A 25,204-nucleotide genomic window follows, 5' to 3' on the forward strand; every position below is an offset into this window, starting at 1 on the left:
ACGAAGTTCAATAATCAATATGGCACGCAATCCACATTGCAGGCTAGGAGAATAAAACCATTGCCAAGAATTTTAACAAGCACCTCATGCTCATTCACCAAACCACCTAGTACCTTCATTTCCAATATTTTTAACATGTTTTGGCTCCTCTACAAATTCATCCAGCTTCTCAACCATAGCGGATTCTACAATCCCACTTTTACCTCTTCATCAACAGAAGAAAAATTTTGAGTAGGTAGAACGGATTCTCAATTGAAGATGATGGACAATTCTTCCACGTGGTAGGACAGGAAACATTGTTGCTCACGACTGTAGAAGCTAATGCAGATGGAGGAGAAAAACAACAGCTCACTCGCGACAATGTCTTCATTTCCTCGATCTTGTGGTCCGACGGTGTGGAACAACCTTCTGCTCTAATTGAAGCTTTGTCCAGCTTTAGGAACTTATGAACAGAAAGGTTCGATCAAGTTGCTCTCTGTTTTATTGTGAAGCTTCTCCTAGTGCGCTTACATAGGAGAGTAGCGTGTTACCGCATAGAAGCTCCAGAATCTGATCCAATTGCTGGCATGTTTGCCTTTCCGATTCGCGTATTTTCAATATGAACTTGGAGAGTCTCAGATTGAGATCTTTTACAGAGTCGTTGATCTACTATTAGGGATGCACACATTTCTGAGTCCCAATTAAAAGATTGGACTGGACCGGATTGTTCGGTTCGAACAAAATGTGTCTACCATCAGGCAATTACTCATGGAAGGAGCAAGAAAGATTTTTCTACCATGAGAAAATGAGTCTTAAGCAACTATGCAAATATACTCAATTCTGTTTCAGGGAATTGCATGAATGTATATGTTTTATCGTCATGGTTTGGTGGGTACATTTGCAACTATAAACAAGCATGTGGGTGCCTCCCAGAATAGGCCTGTGTTCAACAATGCTCTTTTATTCACACATACTCAAAACTAAACTGATGTAAGATTATCTTTCTCAAAGCAACATATGCGTATATGCAGCAACTTTTATTGGTTGAAACAAAATTAATTTTTTCATGAAGCAAGTAGAAAAATGTTGAAGGTAATTTGTTAGAACATCTTCAGCTAAGGGTCCACTTTACAAAATGTAGAACCAGAAAATGGCGAACACAGTAATACCACTCAAGATACAGAGTCTGTCTAATCTGCTTTCATTTCTCATCTTCTCCTCCTTGAGTTCACTCTGTACTTTTGAGTACAAATGGCAAGACTCAACAACTTCACTGTAATTTTTGCTCCGCCGACAGCTCAGCGCTTCCTTGAGGATAAGTAAACTGTTTCTTCCATTTACATGAGCACCTTCCATATCTTCTAATTGCATGCTCAGTTCGGTTAATTTCAGTGTCGTCTGAACACCTTCTCCCTCCGTATGGATGACTCTGAACTTCATGATAAGGATGCATTCTACCACTTGACATGGGAGAATATCTTTTGCAGGAAGAATTGACCCAAAACGTATCACAAAATCTTTATCCGTCGGCCAATGCCTCTGTCCACCAAGAGGGCTCCAGCTTGCAAGATTAGCGGCTTGCTTTATCTTTTTGTTCACAACAATCCAGCTGAGACGGAGTCCATCACGAAGCTCTCTCCATAGTTTCCCATCTTTCCTTTCTTTCTCCATAGATGTTATCGGTGGAAGACCATCAGAAACAGAAAGGGTAACTTCCCCTTCACTGTCATCATCCCTAGCTGCATAAGTAAGAAGATCAATCCGAAATGGGCAGTTGTAAAACCAACCATCAGATCCATTTGCATTAGGAAGACCCCAGAGGACTTTTGAACAGATTGTTTTATCTTTATACCTGATGTCCACGATAGACACAAAATCTGAGGGTGAAATACTCTCTGATTCATCCATTTCACCATAGTACTCAGCTTCGGTCCAATCATTAGGATATTCAACAAAATCATTACAACGGTACTCCGAAACTTCCTTGTTAACAATAAGAGGAAAACAATCTCCATAGAACTTTCTGAATCCACCAATCATGGATATCAAACTTTTGACATCCTCCCTGTTAGTCGAAGGCCACATGGAAGAACAAACATTTTCCCACAATCTCTCTTCTTTCGATATTGAACAAAATGCTGCACAAGCACATGCAGCACAAGCCAAAGTTGGACCATCAAGACGCCTCAGTATATCATAGAAGATATCACTGCTCAATGATGCCATACTCTCAACTGGTGCGACGGACATGTTTATCGACCCCTGATCAGAGAAGCATATAAGATTCGGAATACAACATAATTGCAAATAGGACGTCCCTTTCAGAAAAGGACATTTCAAGAATATATATGTAAAGCAAGCTCGAGGAAAAATGTATATTATAGGTGCACTTTAGTTGTCTTCCATTTTTCACTTTTAAATGTTCCACAAAGTTGAAACATTAAGGATGTCCAAGATCCAAAAGGCAGGCAGAGAAATTTTGCACACTCTGATCAGAAAATGTTTAGGAAATGCACGGAAACTGAATCTATTCAAAAAAAGAGGTTACCAGAAATTTTTAGCTTAAATTAGTAAATCCTAACATATGGAGAAAGCAGACATACAAATGGATCCACAAGTTATAAAAGAGCCAACCAACAAGGAAAGCAGAAAACAGAAAAAGTTGAGAAGAATAGAGGAAAAAGAGAGAAAATTAAGAGAGAAATTAATACTTGTTTGATATCTGATTGAATAAAAAGAAATTACAAGATATCAGCTGATATTAAGCTACTTTTATATGAAATAGCTGATATTAAGCAACTTGTTCTTAAGGCTAAGTAACTAAAAGACTAAATTTTACTAATCAAAACAACTTTCTTAACACAAAATATACATAATAATTTTCTTATTTCTGAAATATCCTTACTATCTAGGTCAAAATATTGCCCTTCCCACAAAAATCATCCTTATCCTCAAGGATGTAAGTTAGCCACAAATGAAAGAGCAACCAAGAGATGCTAAGCAATTAACTACTAAAGATAAAAGGAGCAATAAAGAGATGGTGAACAATCAAATCACCATTTTGAACTGGGCATTCATCAGACTCCACTTGACAAGTTTCAGCAACAACGATTTATAAAGGTGATATTACATACCAGAGCATAGTTCAGTAAAGTTCAGTGGTTGTTGCACCCCAAACTTGTTTGAATTTTTAAAGAACAATCACCTTCCATAAATAGAGTATAAATTTTATTTTCATTTTCAAACCAGCTCATTGTTGACAGCTTCATGATGTCCTGCAGTGGTGCCATCCTTTGGTATGCTTGCTGCTGATACTTGGCTCAGATGACATTCTCAGGCAAAACGTTTGGTAAGGAATTTTAACAAACATCTAATGCTCATTTATCAAGCCACCTTTACCAGCCAATTTAACATGCTCTGACACCTCTTCTATTTGAACCACCACAGATATTACAAACAATCTTCACAAAAACCTTTCAAAATCAGATTTGAAGTTTTTCCTCACATGTTAAATTCTAGGTCATCCTCTATCAATCTCCGAAACCCTTCAAGAGCTAGATAGTCTACATGTTCCAAAAGGTAAGTAACACAAGATTGAACAGTTTTTTCTTGCATTTAAGCAGCTTGATTTGAAGTTGTTGACCTCATAACAACATCATCAATAAGTGGACTTGGAGCATTAAAAGGAGTAAGTTGCTAAAATAGGAGGATGAACTGCCAAAAGCATGGATCCTTGAAATTGGACTTCTCACAAAGACATGGTGTGCACAATTCTCCAATTTACTTAAAACAATACTTTCATTTTGCATATGGTCGACTATAATTGCCCCTTCTACTTTAGGATGCCCATCCTTCATAGAAGTTCACAAAGCCGAAGAAAATGTCCCTTTCTTACATCAACACCACCTCAATCATTTTTTGGATTTTCATGATCTCTATGATCACCCACATTTCTACTTTTCAGCATTGATGATATACCTTCACCAAATCCACAATGAAATAGAGGATTATCCATCAGCTCCTCAAATTCTTTTATCAGCCCATTGTTAGCTATATCGCACAGAAACTTGATGTGCAATCTAGTTTCATGCCAACTAAGGGTAATTAATATTCATTAAAGAATTTCAGAATGATCGATTAGAAGCTGGTTGAGTTTGAAATCCAAACAAAGAAAGAAGGACAACAAGAGAATCAGAGCATAGAAAGAATAGTTGAGAACTGACTGCTTTGGTACCATTTGTCAGATTCCCGCTGGACCTAAGAAGAGAACAAGAATAGCAAGGAATAGAGAAAGAAAGCAAAGAATAGAAGAAGAAGCCGAGAAGAATAATGGAATAAGGTAATAAATCTGTCAAGAGAGAAATTGCTATTTCTTTGATGTTTGATTGAATGGCCAGAAAATACAAGACATCAGCTTATACCTGACATTAAGCTACTTAAAACAACTTAAGGCTAACAAACTAAAGATTAAATTTCACTCACCAAAACAACTTTCTTAACCCATAACAAACCTAAAATAGACATATATGATTGATTACTTCCAATATCTATTACTATCTAGGTCATGACAAACTTGAAAGATTCATAACCAATTTAAAATACAGAAATGGCAACCCCGTCAGGTTGCAAATATCAGACAACATCAACTTCCCAGAGAACATGTGGTTCTAATGAATGCAATGACATTCTAACCCAGAAATTTTTCAAAAAGAAAAAGAAACAACTCTTTTTGGATACTGAAAATTCTGAAAATCTTCCATTATGGATTAAACCAAGCACATGAAATTTCATTGTATATGCAGCAACAGACTCCAACAATTCTATACAAGTAGATAGCAATATATAATACTAGTATAACGAGTGTAAAAATACTTGCGATTAACATTGAAGCAAGTTCCTTACCGAAAGCAACAAACCTACTGCAGATGAACTCGGCGCTGATTAAGACAACGTTAATGTCCCCAATCTCCTAAAACCTAAATTGTATATTGCATGCCAAGTGATCTGAACTAGCAAGTGAATCAGGAACTCATTCATAGATTGGAAGTTCTGGCACCACAAACCAGCTCTGAAATGGTCTTAAACCAGCTACAGATCCTCTATTTTGCGATCACGACAGGTAAAATTTCATCTCACTCAGCTAATTATGAACTAACCAAATACAGCATGTAAAATTGCAATGACAAGACAGAAATTATTTGCTAAAAAGGACCCAGAATCTCGTCTCACACACTTGTAGAAGCTCTGGTTCTTTTGAATTTTGATCTTCAAAAAACGACCTTCAAAAGTTCATAATACTCTTAAAATACAGTTCTTTCTAGTAGACTAGAACAGTCAAAGACAATGTCGTCATCACAACAAAACTAGGTCTAACCCAAGTGCAAATGTCAACCAATCACCATGAAAATCAGACGAAACAAACAAGAAACGGAAAATATATATATATATATATTATTTTCAAAGAAAATAAAAGGGCGTGGCTAGGAAGAGCAGAAAGAAAAAAGAACTTACACTCCTCTTGCAGATTAGTACCCTTCATGACAGGTGAAACAGAGAAACCAGAGGACGAAACATGGAGAGGACAGAGTCTCTTTCCGTGAAAAATTTAAAGAGAAGCCAGATCAGAAGACAGGGATCCAGTATAAAATCCGATATTGTTTGGTGCAATGAGATAATTTTTTGAACAGATGAATTGGGTCAGCTCTCAGTTTCACTGACTGATTTTACCAGGTCAGCCAGGAGCAGTGAGCCGGCTTTTTATTTCGGTTCCTCAACCCGGTTCGGTGGTTGCCGGTTCGGTGACGTTGGGTATCCACAAAATTATTGACACGTAAGCAGTGCCGCGAGATGGACCCGTAAATCAGCGTCGTTTTGTGGATTAAAAATCTCTCGAGAGAGAGAGAGAGAGAGATAAGAATTAGCTTAATTATTATTTAATTGACAATAAATTTGAGAAATATATATTATTGGGAGAATAATAAAATTAGGTAAGCACTAATGGTTAAGTATTAATTAGTAATTTGGTGTAGTCTTAAAAATATTGGATAAATCCAGATTCAACCAACCAAGTCTTGTAAAATAATTTTTTTAATTTTTGGCATTATTTGACCTTTTTAAAAAGCTACCAAGATCTACTTTTGTTATATTCGTAAGTTATGGGGAAAAATTAAATTTTTTTTTTATTTTATAATTTTGACCAAACATATATACTTATTGTAAATTATCAAATATTTATTATTTATATCGAATTGTGATTAATTAAATAAAAATAAATTGGGTATATCTTCAATAAAATTTTTAAAAGAAAAAAAAAAGAAGAGTCAGGGGGGGGGGGCTATGTACGGAATTTAAATTAAATAATAAAAGAATTAACATGTTGGTGGAGTGTTGGCTGGTTAGGGGAAATGGTTGGTCAGTTGGTGCTTTCTCAATAAAACATAATTTCAACCGCAATGGAATATAGAATAGAATATAATTCGTGTTTCTTTACCATGTTAAGTAAAAATTATTCATTAACTTATTTATCAGTTGACATATTTCAATAATATTTAATATTATACGTCCAGTACTACGAGCGGTTACAAGTTGCACCTGTCCGCTCTCCACTATAAATGAGGTTTAAAACGTGTCAGCTAATTTTTCACATAACATAATTATATTACTTGGTTTGATTTTAGATTAAACTTCCATTTTTTAAATAGAATTTCATTTTTTTTTTAATTTATGAAAGCTCTTACCGATTCGCATTCCAGAGAAAAGAAAAAAAAAAAAAATGGAGCCCAAGATTCTCAAGTGAATTACAATTAAATTAAATAACAAAACAGAACAGGAAACCTAAAGCTAGTACTTACCGGGCATCAGATTAGAAATCGGCCGGCGGGGTTGTGAAAGGTGGTTTGTCAATATCGGTTGGAGTCGGAGTCGGAGTCGGAGTCGTCGGGATCGCGAGCAGGATCAGACTTGTCCATGGCGTCGCGAGTCTTGCCGAGGAAAGGCTTCAAGGCGATTTCTATAGCCAGCCAACACAAGGCCATCGCTCCGGACACCAACACCGCTTCCTTGATCCTTGATGATTTATCCATTTCCCTCGTTTGCCTTCCTTCTTTAACTGCAAGGTACTATTTATGAACTACTTGGGAATTAAAACCAGGAAATTGATGAGATTAAGGAATAAACAGTGGCCGTCAGATATGACGTGTGCGGCCAGGAGTCGAAGGGTCAACATTTCTTATAAATAAATTTAAACCAGGTTGAGCAATCCGAAGAAACGAAAACTATCACTGAAAAGAGCATAGAAAATAATACACATAAATTTAAGTAAATTACCATATGACTAAAAACAATCTCCACCATCGGCAACGGTGAAAACTGCAAGTCTACGATGATAGTCTAGGCCAGCTCTGGCTTTTCCGGGTAAGCATTATCAACCCCAGAAAGCCCTTGCATGCTCTTACAACGAATTAGACAAGACAAAAATATGTCTGATATGGGGCAACACCATCATTAATACAGTCTCAGTTTACAAGTAAATATATCAACTTGCCACTCAAGACACTCATTCTCTATCCCATTAACAAAGTATCTTCAAATTCATGATTCTGTCTCTCTCATCAAATACATAAAAAGGTGAACATCAGTACTATTTCTCTTACTAACAATAATCAAACTCTCCCTACAGCAAAGATGTTTACATAACCAGCTGTTACAAAAATTTGAAACCGATGCAACATGGCTAACGACCTCGACCACGGCCACGCCCACGTCCACGACCCCTGCCACGCCCCAATGGCCTCCCTGCTATCACAAAAGCACATAAAGACCATTGTCAACTGTGTACTTATATATACAAAGTAAACAGAGTATCCGCATCACAGTAAACTGAGTTTTGAGGACAGAGTCAATTGCAATACCAGCAGTTGGCTTCTTGGGTTTGACCCTTGGTGTCTCTTCCACCAGCAAAGTCTCAAGGTTCAAGCTATCAGGGAGGATGTAATACCTAATATTGTTACCCCTCACACTAAGGTGATCCAGAGTCACTGGATTCTTCCCCTTTAGCGTTAGCTTCACAGTTTTCAGATGTGTGTTCATACTGATATCCACACCTATAAAATAGAAAAGATACAGTCAAAGAAAATAAACATAATAGAATTGTAAAAACAGAAAAAGAAATACCCATTCCTATCAGTCCCATTTACTAGCATAGTGCCATTTACTTCAGAAACTATCTAAGCTTTATGCTAAAAAAAACCCTGTCATGACACTCTATGGCCTTCGTTACATCCTGATTACTATGTTCATCATAACAAGTTAAAATATTAAAATGGTAATATTATGTGACTCATTAATATAGAAGGTCAAGCTCAACGTTTCACCCGACAATAAAGTTCTTTCAAAGATTACATCCTCAAAATGGCATCAAAATGCAGAATGGATTTACCCTAGATTTGCCAAGTAGATTAGGAATTTATACTTCGGCCCAAATACATTTTTGCTCCCTGACCTTTCATTAATTCCCTAATCTGGTCAAGGCTGCAATAAGGACTTAAACTTTCAGTAATATCCCAAATTAATCCTCATGTCAGTTTATTGGAATTAATTATCGTAACTATGCCATATCATCAAACTTTTGATGACATGGCATCCCAATTATGTTTCCATCAATCAAGTATTACGTTTCCATTAATACTTGGATAAAGTATCATTTTATAAATTTCATGATTAACTTGGATTTTCATTAAGTTCTCAGCAGACAACGTGATACCTTAGCAATATGTACCTGTTATACAAAACATTTTTTTGCTACACTACGTTATCAAATTTTTTATGATGTGACCTACATATGCCAACTCTGATTAATTTTGACATAATAAAATGACTAAACTTATACAAGGTTAAATCATGAATTGCATTCATTGAAACCTTAAGGGCCAAATAGGAAATAGATGAAAGGTCAAAGAAAAAATGAATATAAGCCATATGTCTTTTAGTTCTAGAACTGTTGAGAATGTTTGGTTTGCCCTTTTATTATAAGCCTGTTTGACCTAAAAAACATCACGTTGGTGTTTGCTTTGTCCATTTTGGCTTACGAACCAAAAAGCTTATATGCTGAAAAAAAACTATAAATTGTAATATTAGGAGTCTATTATAATATTCTAGTCATATTAGTATTTATGTTTTCGAGAATTCTTAATTTAATCCTATTTGGGAAAGTTAACCTCACCTTTGAGAGAAGTTTAGTAATAAGATGTTCTTGAGAATTTTCTCAAACTTACTACTTTTGTGATGCAAACTAACCTTAAATATGAGGCTTAAGAATCTTTAGGTGTGAGATCTAAGTTTTACCCTAATCTCGAAGTAGGCAAATTGAACCTAATTTATCCTACATCACATCAACTACCAAGAAAATGCAAATGTTGAGCATCTCAACAGGACATATCAAACAACACCAAACAACAAAAACACACCAACGGAGAGGACAGAGCATTTCAAAATCCTATTTTCTTCTAGTGACAAGTTGGCAACTTACTAATAGTTCAAACCTAAACACAACTCCTAACATATCGACTTAATTCTCCAAAATTCAATCTCTAAACCCACTTAGATCAAGAAAATGAAGAAAAGTGAGGGTCTATTTCAATAGAAATAGCCAGAAGGGAAAGCATAAGGAAAAATATCAATGATGTCCGACACCTTTTTAGAAATTCTCAAAGCTAATATTATTCAAAGAATTTAGCTAGAAATAAGCATGCTGTCTACCAAGAATCTGCAAGAGCCTTGCAAAAGCGGAAACAGTTGAGAGTTTGGAGACTACATCTCATTAACACCCAATTCTGCCACTGGTAAATAACAAGGCAACCACATTTTTAAGCAAGTGGAAAAGAGTATTAGATGCTCCTGTAGCAAAAGCGGCAGGTGGTGGTGGAAAGTGCTCAAAACTAACAACTACAGAGTTAAAAAAGAAAACCAACTATTTACTAGAGTTGCAAGACCACTTAAGCACTAATCAGTGGATCTACTTGTTAATGAAAAGAGATGATTCTCAAAAAAATTTCAATGCAGAACTTAATTTGTCTGCACAAATTAAATCGAAACAAAATCACTAATATAACTGAAAAAATGCTGTCATCACATACAACATAAACCTTTTATATTCAATACATTATTCACATATGTAAACATAAAGCTACAAGTGGCACAGTTATTCATCATTCTCTTGTCCACAACTCCACTTAGATGCTGCCTAGATGTGTTTAATAATTGCTTCTCACTTAATCTCTTTCTTCCTGGATCTTAAAGTGGTTTTCCTTTTTTTATCTCCGCATTCTTATCAACAGATCTCCATCATTTCCTCCTAAAAAATTCTTTAACATTACAGATATATTGCTTTTGTGTAAGTCAAATTCACAACCACTGTCTTCACCATACTTGGTGGAGGTTCAGGCCTCAAGATAGCCAAGTGTCTGTTCGATACCCTACAGATGATAACATAATTCCTCAAAGGTTATAAACTTTTTCAGTCACTAAGCCACAAATCTAAACAAATGCTCTATGAGTTTGTTTCCTTTTCATACTTCAGGTTATGAAAGCTTAAATCTTAAAGAGGTTCTCCACATTGTAAACTCCGCATTATATTTAACCAGTTTGAAATTTATAAATCTTGTTGCATTAGAGAATCGCACGACCAAGCACTGTTGAGAGAACACTGGACCACATATTTTTTCGCAATCATAATCAAGTAGAGAAAAATGTTGATTTCTGAGAGCTAGAAAAACAAAGGTAAATGCATCATTCAATGTCTGCAGTTCTTTTGTTTTCTTTCCCTCCATTCAGCGCTTTGCTCTGTTTTTGAATCCGTGTAAACCAACACATACACAATGAAACTGAACTACGTTTGCGCTTGTAGTTCTTCCACTACAATGACCGTGTTCTTTCTTTAAAAACATATATAATCACCAAGACACTTTTTCGCTAATTTACTATTCTGTATGCAGGAGAGATTGCAATAAGCATTCTAGCCTTGTTTTGACCAAATGCATGTTCAGTTTGTCCACTATGTGCCTAGATATATCTGAAACTAAATGATGAACACTTCAACAACCTCATGCCAGTATAAACAACAGCACTGCCAAGCAGATGCCTGAGTAATGTCTAACAGGTGAAATAACAGAGCTAGTGTTTTGTCAAACCCTAGATATAAACCCTGATGCAAACATGACAGAAAATACATGGGCGTAGAACGGGACGAGAAAGAAAAAAGAGATGGAGAGGAACCTGTGATGGTCCCGTGAACAACCGTCCCATTTTTTAGCTCAATCGAGACCGTCTCGTTGTTCAATTTCATCAAGAACCTGCAAACATGTTATTTTTTTGAAAATCAAGTTTAAAGAAGCAAATAGGATGCGTTGCTTTTCTTCAAGAAAATGTCACAATAGCATTGATCACAGAAACACCATAAGATAGCAATAAAACTGACCTGACCAGCTTCATTTTGGGAAGAAGTTACAGAGAAAGCTAGGGCTTGGGAGGAAATGCGAAGAGCGGGAGAAAATCAGCCAGTGTTAAAAATCGAGGCACTGCTGTAGCATCGTGCGGCCTCATCTAGGGCTGAGATTGCTCTTTTAAACGTTAATTGAAACGATATCGTATTAGCTCCCTTCTCTTTCTACCTTATTCGGCCAACAAAAACATAAACTTATATTTGCACTGTACTTAAATATAATAGAAAATTACTCTTGGGATAAAAATTTCTACTTATTTATCTGGCCATTTTTAATTTTAAATGTTTATATAAAATACATAACCAAAACTAAAAATATTAGTTAAAATAAAATATAATTTAAAATAATTGTAAACAAACTCTACTTAATAATAAATATACAATAACACTGTAGGTATATGATATTAAATAATTATTAATTAAATTAAATATAAATAAAAATTTATTAATCATACATATATAACTATATCTCTTTATACAAGTATGAAATTCTTACTTTTAAATTATTTTAATTTCATCAATCACTTTTAACTAGATGATTGGTACCTCCATCTCTCCATAAGAGGCACTGAGTTCAAGTTAATTTGTGTATTTATGTATATATTTTTTAGCAGATTATGTTATAACTAGTGTAGATATTATTGCATAATTAATAAAATATATAAATTTTTATAATAAAAAAAATTAAATTTGAAAGTATAAAAAATAAAATAAATTCTTAAAAAGTAGCAAAATTGAACTAAATTTCTTAACTATTTGAGTTATGAAAAATATTAAATACATTAATCTCAAATGTGGTGAAGCTTAAATAGATTCGTGTTTCCTTCCTTTATAGTCTCAGTACCATTTTATTTTTGTTTTAATCTAATTATCTGTATAATTTTTTTTTATATTTTAATTATTTACTTTCAAATTTTTACTTTATGAGACCCTGATCTTAACTGTCACTCGAGAACTTTTAATTCATTATCATGTTGATGATAATGTAAAAAAATATGATAAGTAAATGATGATGTGACAATCACGTTATGTTAAAAAAATTCAAAATCCCATATAGATTCGTGTTTCCTTCCTTTATTTTTGTTATCTTCTTCTTTTGAATTCTCATACTATTTGATTTTTTTCTATTTAAACTCAGACAAATAAGATTATAGACAAGAGAAGTAGTTGATTGTGACTAAGGGAGGAGATAAGGGAGATTTTATAGTTTATATTGACCTTTTCTTTAAGCAGGTAGACGACTTTGAATTAATTCATACTAAATAATATTACTGATTAAGTATTTCACACACAAAATATTTGATAGCAAATTACACAGATCACAGAAATACAGTAACTAAAAACATATAAGAATTTAGTAGGAAAGGAATTTGTTGATGATGAAGATCCTCTAAGCGTTGGATGTAAAGTTGAAGTTGGCGCAGGTAGTTTGCCGGCCAAGCAACGTAGAGCTGAAGCCAAGCCTTGAGGTGGCCAAATCAAACTGGAGCAGATTGTTTTCCAACTGGTGGCCACCAATGACGATGGACGTTATGGTTTCTAATCCGCCATTAACAAAGGCCAGACACATCACATCCCTGCTAACTTCGATCATTGAGTTCGAACCAAACATGTTCCAAACCACCTTCTCGTTCTGCAAAACTAGACTAATCGTCGGCACTGCTGCTCCGAGCCGAGTACCCACTATGTTTTCAGAGCTGAAACACGCATCAAACGGCGCCACAGGAGCCACCCTTTTGATGTTCATGGCGGCGGCTTCACTAACAAAGGCCGTGGTGACAGCTTCGAAGATTGAGCTCTGTAAAACCGTGAAGGGATTCACAGTGCTGATTTTTGTTCCTCCAATTCCTTGGCTATCAATGGACAACAAAGTTGTGTTTAACGGGACAACCTTTTCATTCACCTTGATGGATTTCACGCCGATGAAGTACTCCGACGAGCGGCTGAGAAAGTAGAAGCGGTGCTTACCGGATTGATGAAAAGGGGCGTGAAGGTGAGTGATGGGGACAAATCTTCAGTGCCGGGAAGAAACACGTATGGCCCGTTCCCGAAGAAGACGACGCCGTTTCCCGATGAAAGGCAGAGTGCAAACTTTCTGTGGAAACTAAAGACGGCAGAAAATTGCGCCGGGAGAGAAACTCTAGTCCTGCCAAGACCAGCCAAGGCCATAGCTCCACTAGCAAGACCCTGTAGCAAGAAAGTTGGCGCACAAGTCAAAATGAACCCAGGCGCGACAACTACCCGACCCGGATTCGACCCATCGGTTGATTTAATTGCTACCACATCTTGACCGATATCGCCGAATGTGGCTGTTCGGGTGACAGTGTTATCTGGGAAAACACCGCACGTATTGGAACCGGAGCAGGCCGTGGCTGCAGCTAAGGAGCATTGGGCTGAGCCACAACGAGCAGGACGGAAGGTCGAAGACGCAAAATTTCTCTCACAATCTACCCATAAGTTTTGGCCGCCGAGATCGACGACGACCTTGAGAGATACCAGAGGGGTCCTTTGGTTTATAGTAGCGGTGTATTGGAGAGTCGAAGTGTCTCTGGAGACAGGTAGAAGTAGAGCCTTGGGCCTAAAAGATTGTTGAGCCAATGGTTTTAAGGAGCAAGGCATAAAACTAGAAGAGAAGAAAAGATGACAAGTTGAAGAGACGTAACCATTTTCTAAGATGTATGTACAAAAAAGAAAATCTCATATATATATATATATATATATATATATATGTGCAAATAGAAGCTTGCAGATACTGTGAAATGAGAGAAATGGGTATATGATATTTATAGTTCGTGCACGGTTGTCCTACCGCATTATAAAAGAGAAGGTCCAGCTCGCAGAAGCCGACAAGTCTTGTTGTCAAAGAAGGCTGCAATTCAAGCAAGGCAACTAATCAACTGCCTCCACGTGGAGATCCAGGTGGATGTATGTTTTTGTTCCATTTTGATAGTTTCACTTAAATTATTAATTGTGATTAATTAGGATAAGGCTATTTTATTCTATTTACAATATATATAACTATTTTTTTTATGAATATATGTACGTAACTTCCTCTTATATATACATATATATATATGCATACGCACGCACGCAGGCACACAAAACTACTAATCCTGCCTCATAGATTGCATTATTATACATGAACAATATATATATGTGTGTGTGTATATATGTATATATGTTTTAAAAGATATTATAGTGTTTAAGCAGATTAAATTCATAATTTGTGGACAGACCCCAGATCCATATATTAATAACATATGATACATTAATAATGAGTTTATATGTTTATTAATAAAATTTATATTTATTTGTATCTTATTTTCAATAAAAATAAAATTGTCTATTCATTTAAACACAATTAATGTGAATAATAAATACAGTCTTAAAAATTTAAATAATATAAAATTTATAATTATAACAGAAATTTACTTGATTTCATTTGTTTTATTTCACAATAAAATTGTTAAAACAATATAATTAAATTGAAATAGAAATAGAAATAGTAATTTCTTAAATATTATTTTTTTAGTTTTATTTAATACTTTAATATATTATTCTAACTATTGCTAAAATTTTTTCATTATTCAATATTTTCAAATTTAATAACTTCTATATTTTTAATTTTAAATTAATTTTGTACATGTGCTCAATCATGTTCCTATATTTTATCAAGGGTTCTTGAGTTCGATAAAATCAGTTGTTTATAAATTATTGTTTAGTTTAATAGAAAATTCGTTGGCTGATAAATTCATCAGTAGCTACATTTTAAAAAATTATAGTTTGAAATTACATTGTGAAATTCTAATACTTAACAATTGACCGTATAATTATTTTAATTATTTTTATCTTATTATTTTTTAGAAGAAAAATGTAAAAGAATAGACCTCTTAAACACCACAATCATAATTACATGCAATATTAACTTACAATTTTTATTTTGACGCTGCAATTTTAAATGTGTGCTTTATAGTCACTTATCAATCTTAACTACCGTTAGATGGTCCTTGATGGCTAGGCATGTGGGTAATGACATATAAAATACATGACACATGCATGATGACGTAGTGCATGGTCTGTTAGTTACGTCATGTTTTAGAACTTCCATCAGGGTCTCCCCAATTTTTTCCTTTTATTTTGCCATTTTCTTCCTTTGTACTTGTAATATTTAATTTGTTCCATTTTAGTCCTTATTCTGTCAAATAAATTTTAGTCCAAAATAATTATTTTTTTTAAGATCATACATTATCAATGAATAAAATAAAAGTAACAAAACAATGCTTCTTCTTTATTCTCCCATCTTTGAAAGCTAAGGGACAAATTCTTTTGGGTCATACAACAGTGATGGATACAACTTTGAGGATCTTATTCCCAACTCTTCGTTGAGTTGCGAGCGAAAAAAAGGTAGTTCAAGGATTGAAGATGAGTGCATTACGTTTTTACTTGTGCTATAGGAGCATGGTAAATATGGTTGGTGCAGAAGTATTTCATTTGGCAAGCCAATATGTCTAGAAGAAAAAAAGGTTCAAGGCTATTTGACATTATAGTTTACAAACTAGATGATAAATAACATATTCCTCCAGGATAAGATAACTCACAATTATGCTATCTAGTAATAAATCATGTTTATTTCTCATCGTGCTTTCTAACCTTTTTCTTATTTTGGTCGAGATATAGTATAAAGCCAACAAAGAAAGAAGTACATGTGAGGCCAACTGTGTATTTAAAGAGTCTAATCAATGTTGACAAACTGATTGACATGCCATAACCCAGTTTAGGAGAATCAATTGATCATGTTGGGGCATCTTCTTTTTTCGTTAAAGCTTCTTAAAAGTCCTTCCTCTAAGCAATCTACATTTCATGCTAATCCAAACTCGAGTAGTTCAAACATGAATTCAAGTAACAGCCCCTACACACCCATACATCATGATTGTCCAGATTCAATATTTTGGTTCTTTTAGAAAAGATAGAAGCATATTGAGACATACACTCTTAAACAAAAGATGTTTTCTTGAAATTTAAACTGAATAATCCAAAATAAACACCAACAACAGTGCATGACTTAGAAAGAACAATTATTTTTTATTTAAATTTATTTGATAGAATAAGGGTTTAGACAAAAGAAATTGAATAGTATAGAGTTTCAGAGAAAGAAAATGCAAAAATAAATGAAGGAATCAGATGACTCAATTGAAATTTTGAGTTTTTAAATCTGATATGGCTGGAAAAAAAAGAACCTATATAAAATTTTAAGTTTTTCTAATATAATGTTACTACCACATCATACATCGTGTCATTCTTTATGTCCACTATTTTTGACATATTATCCATCATTTGTCAAGCTATTAATAATTCTCAAACAGTAGTTAAAGTTGAAAGGTGATAGAGTAAAAATTTAGGGATACATAGTTAAAATAGGCAAAAAAATACAGGGACTTATATGAAAAAAGCAAAATAGTATAAGAGCATAATTTGGAGATATGTTTGAGTATATGTTTGGTATTTTATGTATATGTTTTATGAAAAAATAATGATTTGATTCTTATACTATTAATTTTTGTTCAAATTAGACTACCTTAATTTTTGGTCAATTTAGTTTATGTATTTTTTAAAAAAATTTAATTTTGTTCATTAACTTTAATTCATTAGTAAGTTGTCAAGACTAGTGTCACATGTCAAATCTAACAGTACATGATATTTTTTGATTTGTTGCAATTGAATTTGAGGTAAAAATTAATTTGAACAAAAATTAATAGTACACTTAACAAATTATTATTATTTTTCATATATTTTAATCTCTTTTTGAGTATATATTTTTTATATTTTGGGTGCAAATTACATTTTAATCTTATATATTTTTTATTTTAAGTGTATAATTTTTATGTAGTATATATTTTAATCTCAATTAGTATAATAATCAAGCAGATGCAATCGTAACAGAAGTAAAAAACATTAATTGTCGTTGAGAGATTAGTTTAAATATTTTCTAAAAATATAGTAAGTAATATAAGATAGGAATCAAATTGAATAAAATAAAATAGTAAAGGGATAAAAAAAATATATTTAACCTTATTATCAATTATCTAATAAATATTTTTTTTTTATTTTTTAAAAACATGTTAATTATTACTATTTATTTTTATTTTTTAATTAAATCATTAAACATATATAATTTATGCTGATTTTTCATCCAATTTTTCGTGGTAATTTGTTTTTGAAATTTAATGAGATATATTTTTATATTTGAACAAGGAAAAAAACTTAGCAAACTGTTCATTTTAAGAAGTTAAAAAAATGAAGTAATAATAAATAATATTACTGGAGACAGATAAAACGAGTGATTTGTTTATTTGAAATACTTACGTATGCCCATCCTGCATCTTCCACACACACACAAATATTTGATAGCAAATAACAAAGATCAAAGAAATACAGTAAGTAAAAACATAATACTAATTTAGTAGGTAAGGAATTTGTTGATGATGAAGATCCTCTAAGCGTTGGATGTGAAGTTGAAGTTGGCGCAGGTAGTTTGCCGGCCGAGCAACGTAGAGCTGAAGCCAAGCCTTGAGGTGGCCAGATCAAACTGGAGCAGATTGTTCTCCAACTGGTGCCCACCGATGACGATTGACGTTTCGGTTTCTAGTCCGCCATTAACAAACCCAAGACACATCACATCCCTGCTAACTTCCACCATTGAGTTCGAACCAAACATGTTCCAAACCACCTTTTCGTTCTGCAAAACTAGACTAATCGTCGGCACTGCTGCTCCTAGCCGAGTGCCCACTATGTTTTCAGAGCTGAAACACACATCAAACGGCGCCGCAGGAGCTACCCTTTTGATGTTCATGGCGGCGGCTTCTCTAACAAAGGCCGTCGTCACAGCTTCGAAGATTGAGCTCTGTAAAACCGTGAAGGGTTTCACAGTGCTGATCTTTGTCCCGCCAATGGACAACAATGTTGTGTTCAACGGGACAACCTTTTCATTCACCTTGATGGATTTCACGCCGATGAAGTACTCCGACGAACGATCTCCGGCTGAGAAGAGCGGCGTGAAGGTGAGAGATTTAGACAAATCTTCAGTGCCGGGAAGAAATATGTAAGGCCCGTTCCCGAAGAATACGACGCCGTTTCCCGATGAAAGGCAGAGTGCAAACTTTCTGTGGAAACTAAAGGTGGCAGAAAATTGCGCTGGAAGAGACACTCTTGTCCTGCCAAGACCAGCCATGCCCATAGCTCCACTAGCAAGACTCTCCAGCAGGAAAGTTGGTGCACAAGTGATAATGAATCCAGGCGCGGTAGCTACCCGACCCGGATTCGACCCATCGGTTGATTCAATTGCTACCACGTCTTGACCGATATCTCCGACTGTGGTCGTTCCGGTGACACCGTTTTGTGGGAAAACAACGCACGTATTAGAACCGGAGCAGGCCGTGGATGCAGCTAAGGAGCATTGGGCTGAGCCACAGCGAATAGGACGGAAGGTTGAAGACGCAAAATTTCTCTCACAATCTACCCATAAGTGTTGGCCGCCAAGATCGACGACGACCTTGAGAGGTACCAGAGGGGTCCTCTGGTTTACAATAGCAGTGTATTGGAGAGTCGAAGCGTCTTTGGAGACAGGTAGAAGTAGAGCCTTGGGTCTAAAAGATTGCTGAGCCAATGGTGTTAATGGAACGAGGCATAAAACTAGAAGAGAAGAAAAGATGACAAGTTGAAGAGAAGCAGCCATTTTATTCGATGTATATATAGAAAAGCAAGTCTTATATATATATATATATATATATATATATCAAATACAAGTTTGCAGAGCTAGGTATTTATTGTGAAATGAGAGAAATGGGTATGATATTTATAGTTGTGGGAGTTTCATGCATGGCTGACCTATCTGATTATGAAAGAGAGAAGGAGAGAGAGAGAGAGAGAGAGAGAGAGAGAGAGAGAGGGAAAAGAATAAGGTTGAGCAGGCGGAGGCGGACAAAACTGGTGGTCAAAGGAGGCTGCAATTCAAGCAAGGCGACGAATCAACTGTCTCCACGTGGAGATCCAAGTGGACGTAAATATTTTTGTTTCCACTTTTGACGGTTCCACTAAAACTATTTATAGTGATTAATTAGGATAAGGTAATGGCATTCTATCTACAATACATATAACGTTAATAATTATAAATTTAAATAAATATTCTTATAAATTAATTACAATAATTTCATTCAAAATATGCAGATCCTTCTAGATCAGTCCAGTTTTGCCATGCAAAAGTGTAGCATTCATAGATGTAATTATATATATATATATATATATGCCTCAAATCAATATAATGATAGTTCCTGAAGATATATAAATAAAAACAATAATGTAATTTAGTAATGTTGAAGATTCATATATTTGGAAAATTATTTAATTATTTCTCTCTTCAATTATTTGTAGATATCGAAAGCAGGTGAAGCCCATATCCATACCCAGCCCGTGACGGGTCCAGCCTTTTAAATTTTACCTCAGCATACGCGATTCGTGGTAAACATTTATTTAAACAAATAAAAAATTTAAATCGTATTAAACTTAATTTAATAGTGAGTGATAAGCATGGTGTTAGAACCACTAATTTACTTTTATCATCATTTTTTAAAAAAATATATATATAAATATAAATTTAATTTATAAATAAATAATTATTTATTAGTATATTAGACATGCCTATTGTGTGCTTGGTATGGGGAGTAGATGACTTTTGATTTGTTGCCAAACAATACATGTGTATATTGTAATACCTACTTTTGTTTAACCGAAAATTGAATTGAATTTAATTTAATTTAAATACAAAAACTAATCACCTTACGTAGACTTATAATTGATTATGATATAATTAAATCGATTATATTAAAATAAAAAAATGTAAAAAAAAAAATATATATATATATATATAAATTAATTATTTTATAATAAATGGAAAAACAGGTAACATGATTTACCACTTTCAAAAACAAGCAAATATATATGTATATATATATATGTATATTTAATTTCTTGGATCGCCCAATGGTGTAGCTTTATGTTCAAGCATTTGTAATGCTTGTGGGCGTCTTCAAAGTTCAAACCTTTACCTAATTACTAAAAGTTGACCAAATCACTTCGTCAATATGCAACCAATTTATTGACCCCCATTAGGTTTAATTCCACCATAAATAAAAATTATATAATATAAAAAGAAGAAGAAGAAGAAGAAGGAGGTGGGGATTTCAAAACTTTCATGCCCTTTTTTTTTAATTTTTCTCCATAAAATTTTAATTATTCCTTAAAACAATGAAAAGTAATAAAAAGGTGGTCTAAACTACACGACATTGACGACTAGTGCGTTTCATGTAAGAAAAGCTCTACCCTCACGTTCTCCATATACTCTCTAATGGCGCACATTTCCACCATTAAAGAAAAAATCTCCATGGTCGTCTTCCAATTCCTCAATATGAAACCTACCAGACAAGATCACGGCAAACGTTTCGTCATCTTCTCTCTCTTCTTCATCTTCTTCCTCTGCGTTTTAGCTTCCATCAACGAACTTCGTTTCGACGGCCTGTTGAAGCTCGGTAGATGCGCTCTCCACGCCAATCATACCCTCTCGTCGGTTGTCTCTGCAGATAAAAATTCAGATGAAGATATTAGAATTCTCATCGGAATCTTAACACTTCCCGACCAGTACCAACGCCGGCACTTTCTCCGACTCATCTACGGTACGCAATCTCCGAAGGGTGCAAAAATCGACGTCAAGTTCGTCTTCTGCAACTTAACGAAAGAAGATCAAACAGTGCTAGTCGCTCTCGAGATCATGCGGTACGACGATATTATAATCATGAACTGTAAAGAGAACATGAATAAGGGTAAGACTTATACTTACTTCTCGAGCTTGCCGGAGATGATGAACCCCACTGACGGAACCGGGCCTTACCCGCCGTACCATTACGTGATGAAAGCTGACGACGACGCTTATTTCCGGCTAGACAATCTGGTGGAGTCGCTGAAGCCATTGCCAAGAGAAGATCTGTACTATGGGTACGTGATTCCATGTCCGAGCATGGACCCTTTTGTTCATTACATGTCGGGGATGGGTTACCTGGTTTCGTGGGATATAGTTGAATGGATTAAGGAGTCGGAGATTCCGAAGAAGCATCTCGAAGGGCCGGAGGACAAGGTTTTTGGGGAGTGGATTCGGGAAGGACGACGAGGGAAGAACAGGTACAATGCTAAGTGGTCCATGTATAATTACCCTGAGCCGCCGACTCGGTGCACCCACGAGCTTTGGCCTGACACGGTTGCGGTTCATTTGTTGAAGAACCAGGAGAAGTGGATCCGGACGTTGCAGTACTTCAATGTTACTAGTAATCTTAAACCATCTAAGTTGTATCATATACCTCGATCATTATAGCTATTTTATTTAATAAAACAATTTTTTTCTTCTTCTCTTCTTTTCTTTTCTTTTCTTTCCTTTACTATGTATTTAATATAAGTTATGTAAACAAACACTCTTGCATTTTTTTGTTGTTGTCGAAATAAACAAACGCTTGTATATATGTAAATGAAAATTTTATATAATTATTAACAGGCTTAATCGTGTACATATTGAAGAAGTATAATATTATGATATAATATTATATAATATGTTGATTTATTTAACATCATGAATGAGTATTAAGAGTTACTGAAGTTCAGTAGTTGGATTTTGGAAAAGTTGACGACTAAACAATTCTTGAATGTGTTAGGAACAGGGAATTAGATATTGTTCGTGTGAATAATTTCAGTTTCTGAAGAAAAATTCAAAATAATACTATTTAATGCAAAAAAACAATTAATTTTTTTTTTTTTTACAAAAATATGTTTATTTGACTGCTCCGTCTCTCACTCTAAGCAATGCTTCCGCAGCTTTCCTGCCGGAAACCAAAGCTCCGTCGAAAGTGGCACAAGTCACATAGTCACCACAGAGAAATAAACCCGGTCTAATTTCCGGCTTTTCTATTAAACCGGTTGGGGGACGCTGGTTCGGCTGTGCGAACCCAATCCTGTAAGTTCTCAAGTGGGCCCACGATTCCACCGCCGCCCCCCCAAACCAACCCGACAGCTCCCTCACCACCTCCGCCGTTAGCTCCTCCTCCGACTTCTCCTCCCAAAGTCCGACCAGAGACACTGATACCAAAGCCTTTCCCGGAGGCGCATATGACGGCGCCACATTAGTAGAGAAAAACATGTTGTTCACCATACCCTGACCCGACCCGTTTAGAAAGAGAACCGGGTCCTGCACCGGGATTTGGTCTCGGCTGGCTGAGAAGTACAAGCAGACTGTGCTTCGCACGGGCATTTTCTGGGCGAGAGTTTTGCTGCCTTTCAGGAGCTTTCGAGCTTCTGGTTCTTCAACCGCTATTATTACGCCGAGATCCGCTCTCAAGACTTGCCCGTTTTCTAGTTTCAGGATCTGAGAATTTGAATCGTCGGGATGAATGGAGACGACCTTGGTGTTCAGCAAGATGGAATCCGGCGGCAATTTAGCTGCCATCTGATTGGGGATCTCTCCGATTCCGTTGGCCGGAAGAGTATTATCGCCGAGAGCGAGACACTTGAAGATAAAATCGAACAATCTGGAGGTCGTCTCGAGTTCCCTATCGAAGAAAATCCCGCCGAAAAATGGTCTGAAAAATCGCTCAACAATGGAATCGGAGAATCCAGTATTTCTTAGGAGATTGATAATCGAGACCTCGTTAGCACCCAGGATTTCCTCGTCCGACTTACCTAAAACTCGAATCCTCGTTAATCCAATGAGCAATTTATCTAAAACAGACCCAATGGGGTTCGTAAGCGAGATAAGCGAGTCCGCAAAATGGCGCAAAGGATCAGCCACTGTGTGGAAGCGGCCGTCGTAGTAGACTCTGGCACCGGAGTAGAATTTCTGAAGACGCAATGCATCGTAGTCGAGTAGCTTTCTTGCTTCTGGGTAGGCAGTGATGAAGATTTGGAAGCCACGGTCCAAGATGAAGCCATCGACGACGTCGCTGCGTACGCGGCCGCCGACGGCATCAGAGGCTTCGAGGAGGAGAAAGGGGACGCCTCGGGCAGCAAGGTGGGTGGCGGCGGCTAGACCGGCGAGGCCGGCGCCGACGACGATGGCTCGAGATTTGTCGTGCAGGTGTGGGGAATTTTGAGCAGATGATTGTGTACGGAATCTGAAAGTTGGAGGGCGTAGGGTGTAGTGAGGAAGAGAAAGTGTGAGAAGCATTTGGGAATATCACGGGGATAAGATTCGAGTACGAAGATATTTTCATGGAGTCCTGTACTTGGTATGTCCATTCTTGTTCACACAAATCCGGAATCTCTTTACTTTCAATTATCTTGATTTTGCAGTTCCTAGAAAAAAAAAAAAAAAATCTTCATTTTCCCATTTTTCCTCAGTTGATGAGATGTCTCTGTCAGATGATTAAATTATTAATACTATTTAGAGTGTGTTTGTATGATGAGATCTCTTCTTATGTGCTATGAATTTTATTTCGTAGGTAAAAAACTTATTACTCACTTATGAATATATAAAAAATGTTGCTTCTATATTTTTGTTATAGTATTGAATATCAAATATGTTCGCGCAATATGTAGTTGCATGAAATTAATTTCAAGACATTACTAAAAAAATTTCAGAGTCCTATATGTTATATTTCAAATCACCTACTTTTGATTTCTTCATATCACTTGTAATGTATCCTTACAATTCTCTAACCTTGATTAACAATAAACAAAATTTTGACCAAATAAGATAATTAGTTCCATCAAGTTTTATGGGACTAATTCGCAATGAGGAGTTATCTGAATAAAAAATCATCATATTTTTTGCTCATGTTATTTTAAGGTGCTAAAGATAATAAAAAAAATACTCAATAATAAAAACAGACCTCGTAATTTGCATCAAAATAGTTAAAAAGAATAGAAAGTATTGAAATTAGATATGTGACTTGGCTCGAAAAATGTCTCGACTAAAAAAAGGCTCGGCTAAAAAAACAGCTTAGCTCGGCTCGGGGTGAAATCAATTCACCTCAACAGCTCAGACCGATTCAATGCAGTTGGCCAGAAAAACTCCCTGCACATGGCTCTGCATGCGACGAAGGGGAAAACTTGTGCCTGGTAGAAGACCAGTAGGTCGCGACCAGAGGCTTTGTATAATCGAAGTGAGGTAGATCGCGCATCTCTGCGCATGAAGGAAGAAGAAATCAGGGGTTATCGCGTGGCTCTGCGTGTGGCTGAAGAAGAATGAAACATCGGTGCCCTATGTGGCTCTAGGCGCGGCTGAAGAGGGAACTGAGTCTCGCGTCTCTGTGCGCGGCTGAAGAATAAGAAAACTGAAAGTGTCTTTGCGTCTCTGTGCCTGGTGGAAGAAGAACTAGGTCGCACGGCTCTGCGCGCGGTGGAGAAAGAAACTGGGTCGCCCTTTGCGCGGCTCTGCACGCGGTGTAGGAAGGATCTGGCTACCTTCTCCCTTCCTCTGATCTTTCCTCTCTTCCCCTTGGTCTGACTCTCTTTCTCCTCGACTTCCTTTTTTTCTTTTATTAATATCCTAAAAGTAAAACCTTAAAATACTCTTATTCTGCTTTGATATCATATAGAATTTGGAGAAAAATAATAATTTTATTTCTCACCCTTTAAGTTATAACACTATATTTATAGAATCCTTAAACTACTAATTAAAAAATAATTAATTTACTA

The 25,204-nt window shown here is 35.7% G+C and overlaps 5 protein-coding genes and 2 pseudogenes across 10 annotated transcripts; 1 reads left to right on the top strand and 6 right to left on the bottom strand.

The window, feature by feature from the left end:
• Positions 1-1,014: 1,014 nt before the first annotated feature.
• LOC110814759 (F-box protein At2g27310-like) lies at positions 1,015-6,969 on the bottom strand. Of its 3 annotated transcripts, none has more exons than XM_022042324.2 (2): positions 6,831-6,969; positions 1,015-2,241 (listed from the first exon to the last, which is right to left on the bottom strand). In XM_022042324.2, exon 2 carries the CDS (start codon positions 2,227-2,229, stop codon positions 1,108-1,110), a length of 1,122 nt encoding a protein of 373 aa, XP_021898016.2. In that variant the 5' UTR covers positions 2,230-2,241; positions 6,831-6,969; the 3' UTR covers positions 1,015-1,107. The 3 variants fall into 3 exon arrangements, with proteins under 3 accessions (XP_021898016.2, XP_021898015.2, XP_088073074.1); XM_022042323.2 differs by lacking the exon at positions 6,831-6,969 and adding an exon at positions 5,491-5,849; XM_088216948.1 differs by lacking the exon at positions 6,831-6,969 and adding an exon at positions 4,882-5,468.
• Positions 6,755-7,447, bottom strand: LOC148268619 (outer envelope membrane protein 7-like). 3 transcript variants are annotated; one of them, XM_088216949.1, is made up of 2 exons: positions 7,306-7,447; positions 6,755-7,097 (listed from the first exon to the last, which is right to left on the bottom strand). In XM_088216949.1, the coding sequence occupies exons 1-2, from the start codon at positions 7,330-7,332 to the stop codon at positions 6,879-6,881; spliced, it is 246 nt and encodes an 81-aa protein (XP_088073075.1). In that variant the 5' UTR covers positions 7,333-7,447; the 3' UTR covers positions 6,755-6,878. The 3 variants fall into 3 exon arrangements, with proteins under 3 accessions (XP_088073075.1, XP_088073076.1, XP_088073077.1); XM_088216950.1 differs by having other exon boundaries at positions 6,755-7,087; positions 7,306-7,445; XM_088216951.1 differs by having other exon boundaries at positions 6,755-7,108; positions 7,306-7,433.
• Positions 7,440-11,609, bottom strand: LOC110814760 (small nuclear ribonucleoprotein SmD1a). 2 transcript variants are annotated; one of them, XM_022042326.2, is made up of 4 exons: positions 11,453-11,609; positions 11,251-11,327; positions 7,890-8,081; positions 7,440-7,773 (listed from the first exon to the last, which is right to left on the bottom strand). In XM_022042326.2, the coding sequence occupies exons 1-4, from the start codon at positions 11,464-11,466 to the stop codon at positions 7,712-7,714; spliced, it is 345 nt and encodes a 114-aa protein (XP_021898018.1). In that variant the 5' UTR covers positions 11,467-11,609; the 3' UTR covers positions 7,440-7,711. The 2 variants fall into 2 exon arrangements, with proteins under 2 accessions (XP_021898018.1, XP_021898017.1); XM_022042325.2 differs by having other exon boundaries at positions 7,440-7,776.
• Positions 11,610-12,728: 1,119 nt separating this feature from the next.
• On the bottom strand, positions 12,729-14,161 carry LOC110814707 (putative aspartic proteinase GIP2 pseudogene; annotated as a pseudogene).
• A 3,639-nt stretch (positions 14,162-17,800) lies between these two features.
• On the bottom strand, positions 17,801-19,259 carry LOC110814817 (putative aspartic proteinase GIP2 pseudogene; annotated as a pseudogene).
• A 1,540-nt stretch (positions 19,260-20,799) lies between these two features.
• On the top strand, positions 20,800-21,931 carry LOC110814706 (Galactosyltransferase family protein). The gene has a single exon (XM_022042261.2). The coding sequence runs from the start codon at positions 20,877-20,879 to the stop codon at positions 21,891-21,893; it is 1,017 nt and encodes a 338-aa protein (XP_021897953.2). The 5' UTR covers positions 20,800-20,876; the 3' UTR covers positions 21,894-21,931.
• Positions 21,932-22,221: 290 nt separating this feature from the next.
• LOC110814705 (FAD/NAD(P)-binding oxidoreductase family protein) lies at positions 22,222-23,849 on the bottom strand. The gene has a single exon (XM_022042260.2). It carries the CDS (start codon positions 23,730-23,732, stop codon positions 22,344-22,346), a length of 1,389 nt encoding a protein of 462 aa, XP_021897952.2. The 5' UTR covers positions 23,733-23,849; the 3' UTR covers positions 22,222-22,343.
• Between the last annotated feature and the right edge of the window lie 1,355 nt (positions 23,850-25,204).

Source organism: Carica papaya, chromosome 3, assembly GCF_054855325.1.
Source record: "Carica papaya isolate Zhongbai chromosome 3, ASM5485532v1, whole genome shotgun sequence".
Taxonomy (NCBI): domain Eukaryota; kingdom Viridiplantae; phylum Streptophyta; class Magnoliopsida; order Brassicales; family Caricaceae; genus Carica; species Carica papaya.

What these genes read in the sequence shown, in the direction of transcription:
- LOC110814706 (XM_022042261.2), top strand. Translation starts at nt 20,877, where the DNA reads ATGGCGCACATTTCCACCATTAAAGAAAAAATCTCCATGGTCGTCTTC.
- LOC110814705 (XM_022042260.2), bottom strand. Translation starts at nt 23,732, where the DNA reads ATGCTTCTCACACTTTCTCTTCCTCACTACACCCTACGCCCTCCAACT.
- LOC110814759 (XM_022042324.2), bottom strand. Translation starts at nt 2,229, where the DNA reads ATGTCCGTCGCACCAGTTGAGAGTATGGCATCATTGAGCAGTGATATC.
- LOC110814760 (XM_022042325.2), bottom strand. An exon ending in TGTTCACGGGACCATCACAG is followed by an intron (nt 8,082 to 11,250) that starts GTTCCTCTCCAT and finishes TCTATTTTATAG; the next exon opens with GTGTGGATATCAGTATGAAC. An exon ending in ACCCAAGAAGCCAACTGCTG is followed by an intron (nt 7,777 to 7,889) that starts GTATTGCAATTG and finishes CTTTTGTGATAG; the next exon opens with CAGGGAGGCCATTGGGGCGT.
- LOC148268619 (XM_088216949.1), bottom strand. Translation starts at nt 7,332, where the DNA reads ATGGTGGAGATTGTTTTTAGTCATATG. An exon ending in AGATTGTTTTTAGTCATATG is followed by an intron (nt 7,098 to 7,305) that starts GTAATTTACTTA and finishes GTTCATAAATAG; the next exon opens with TACCTTGCAGTTAAAGAAGG.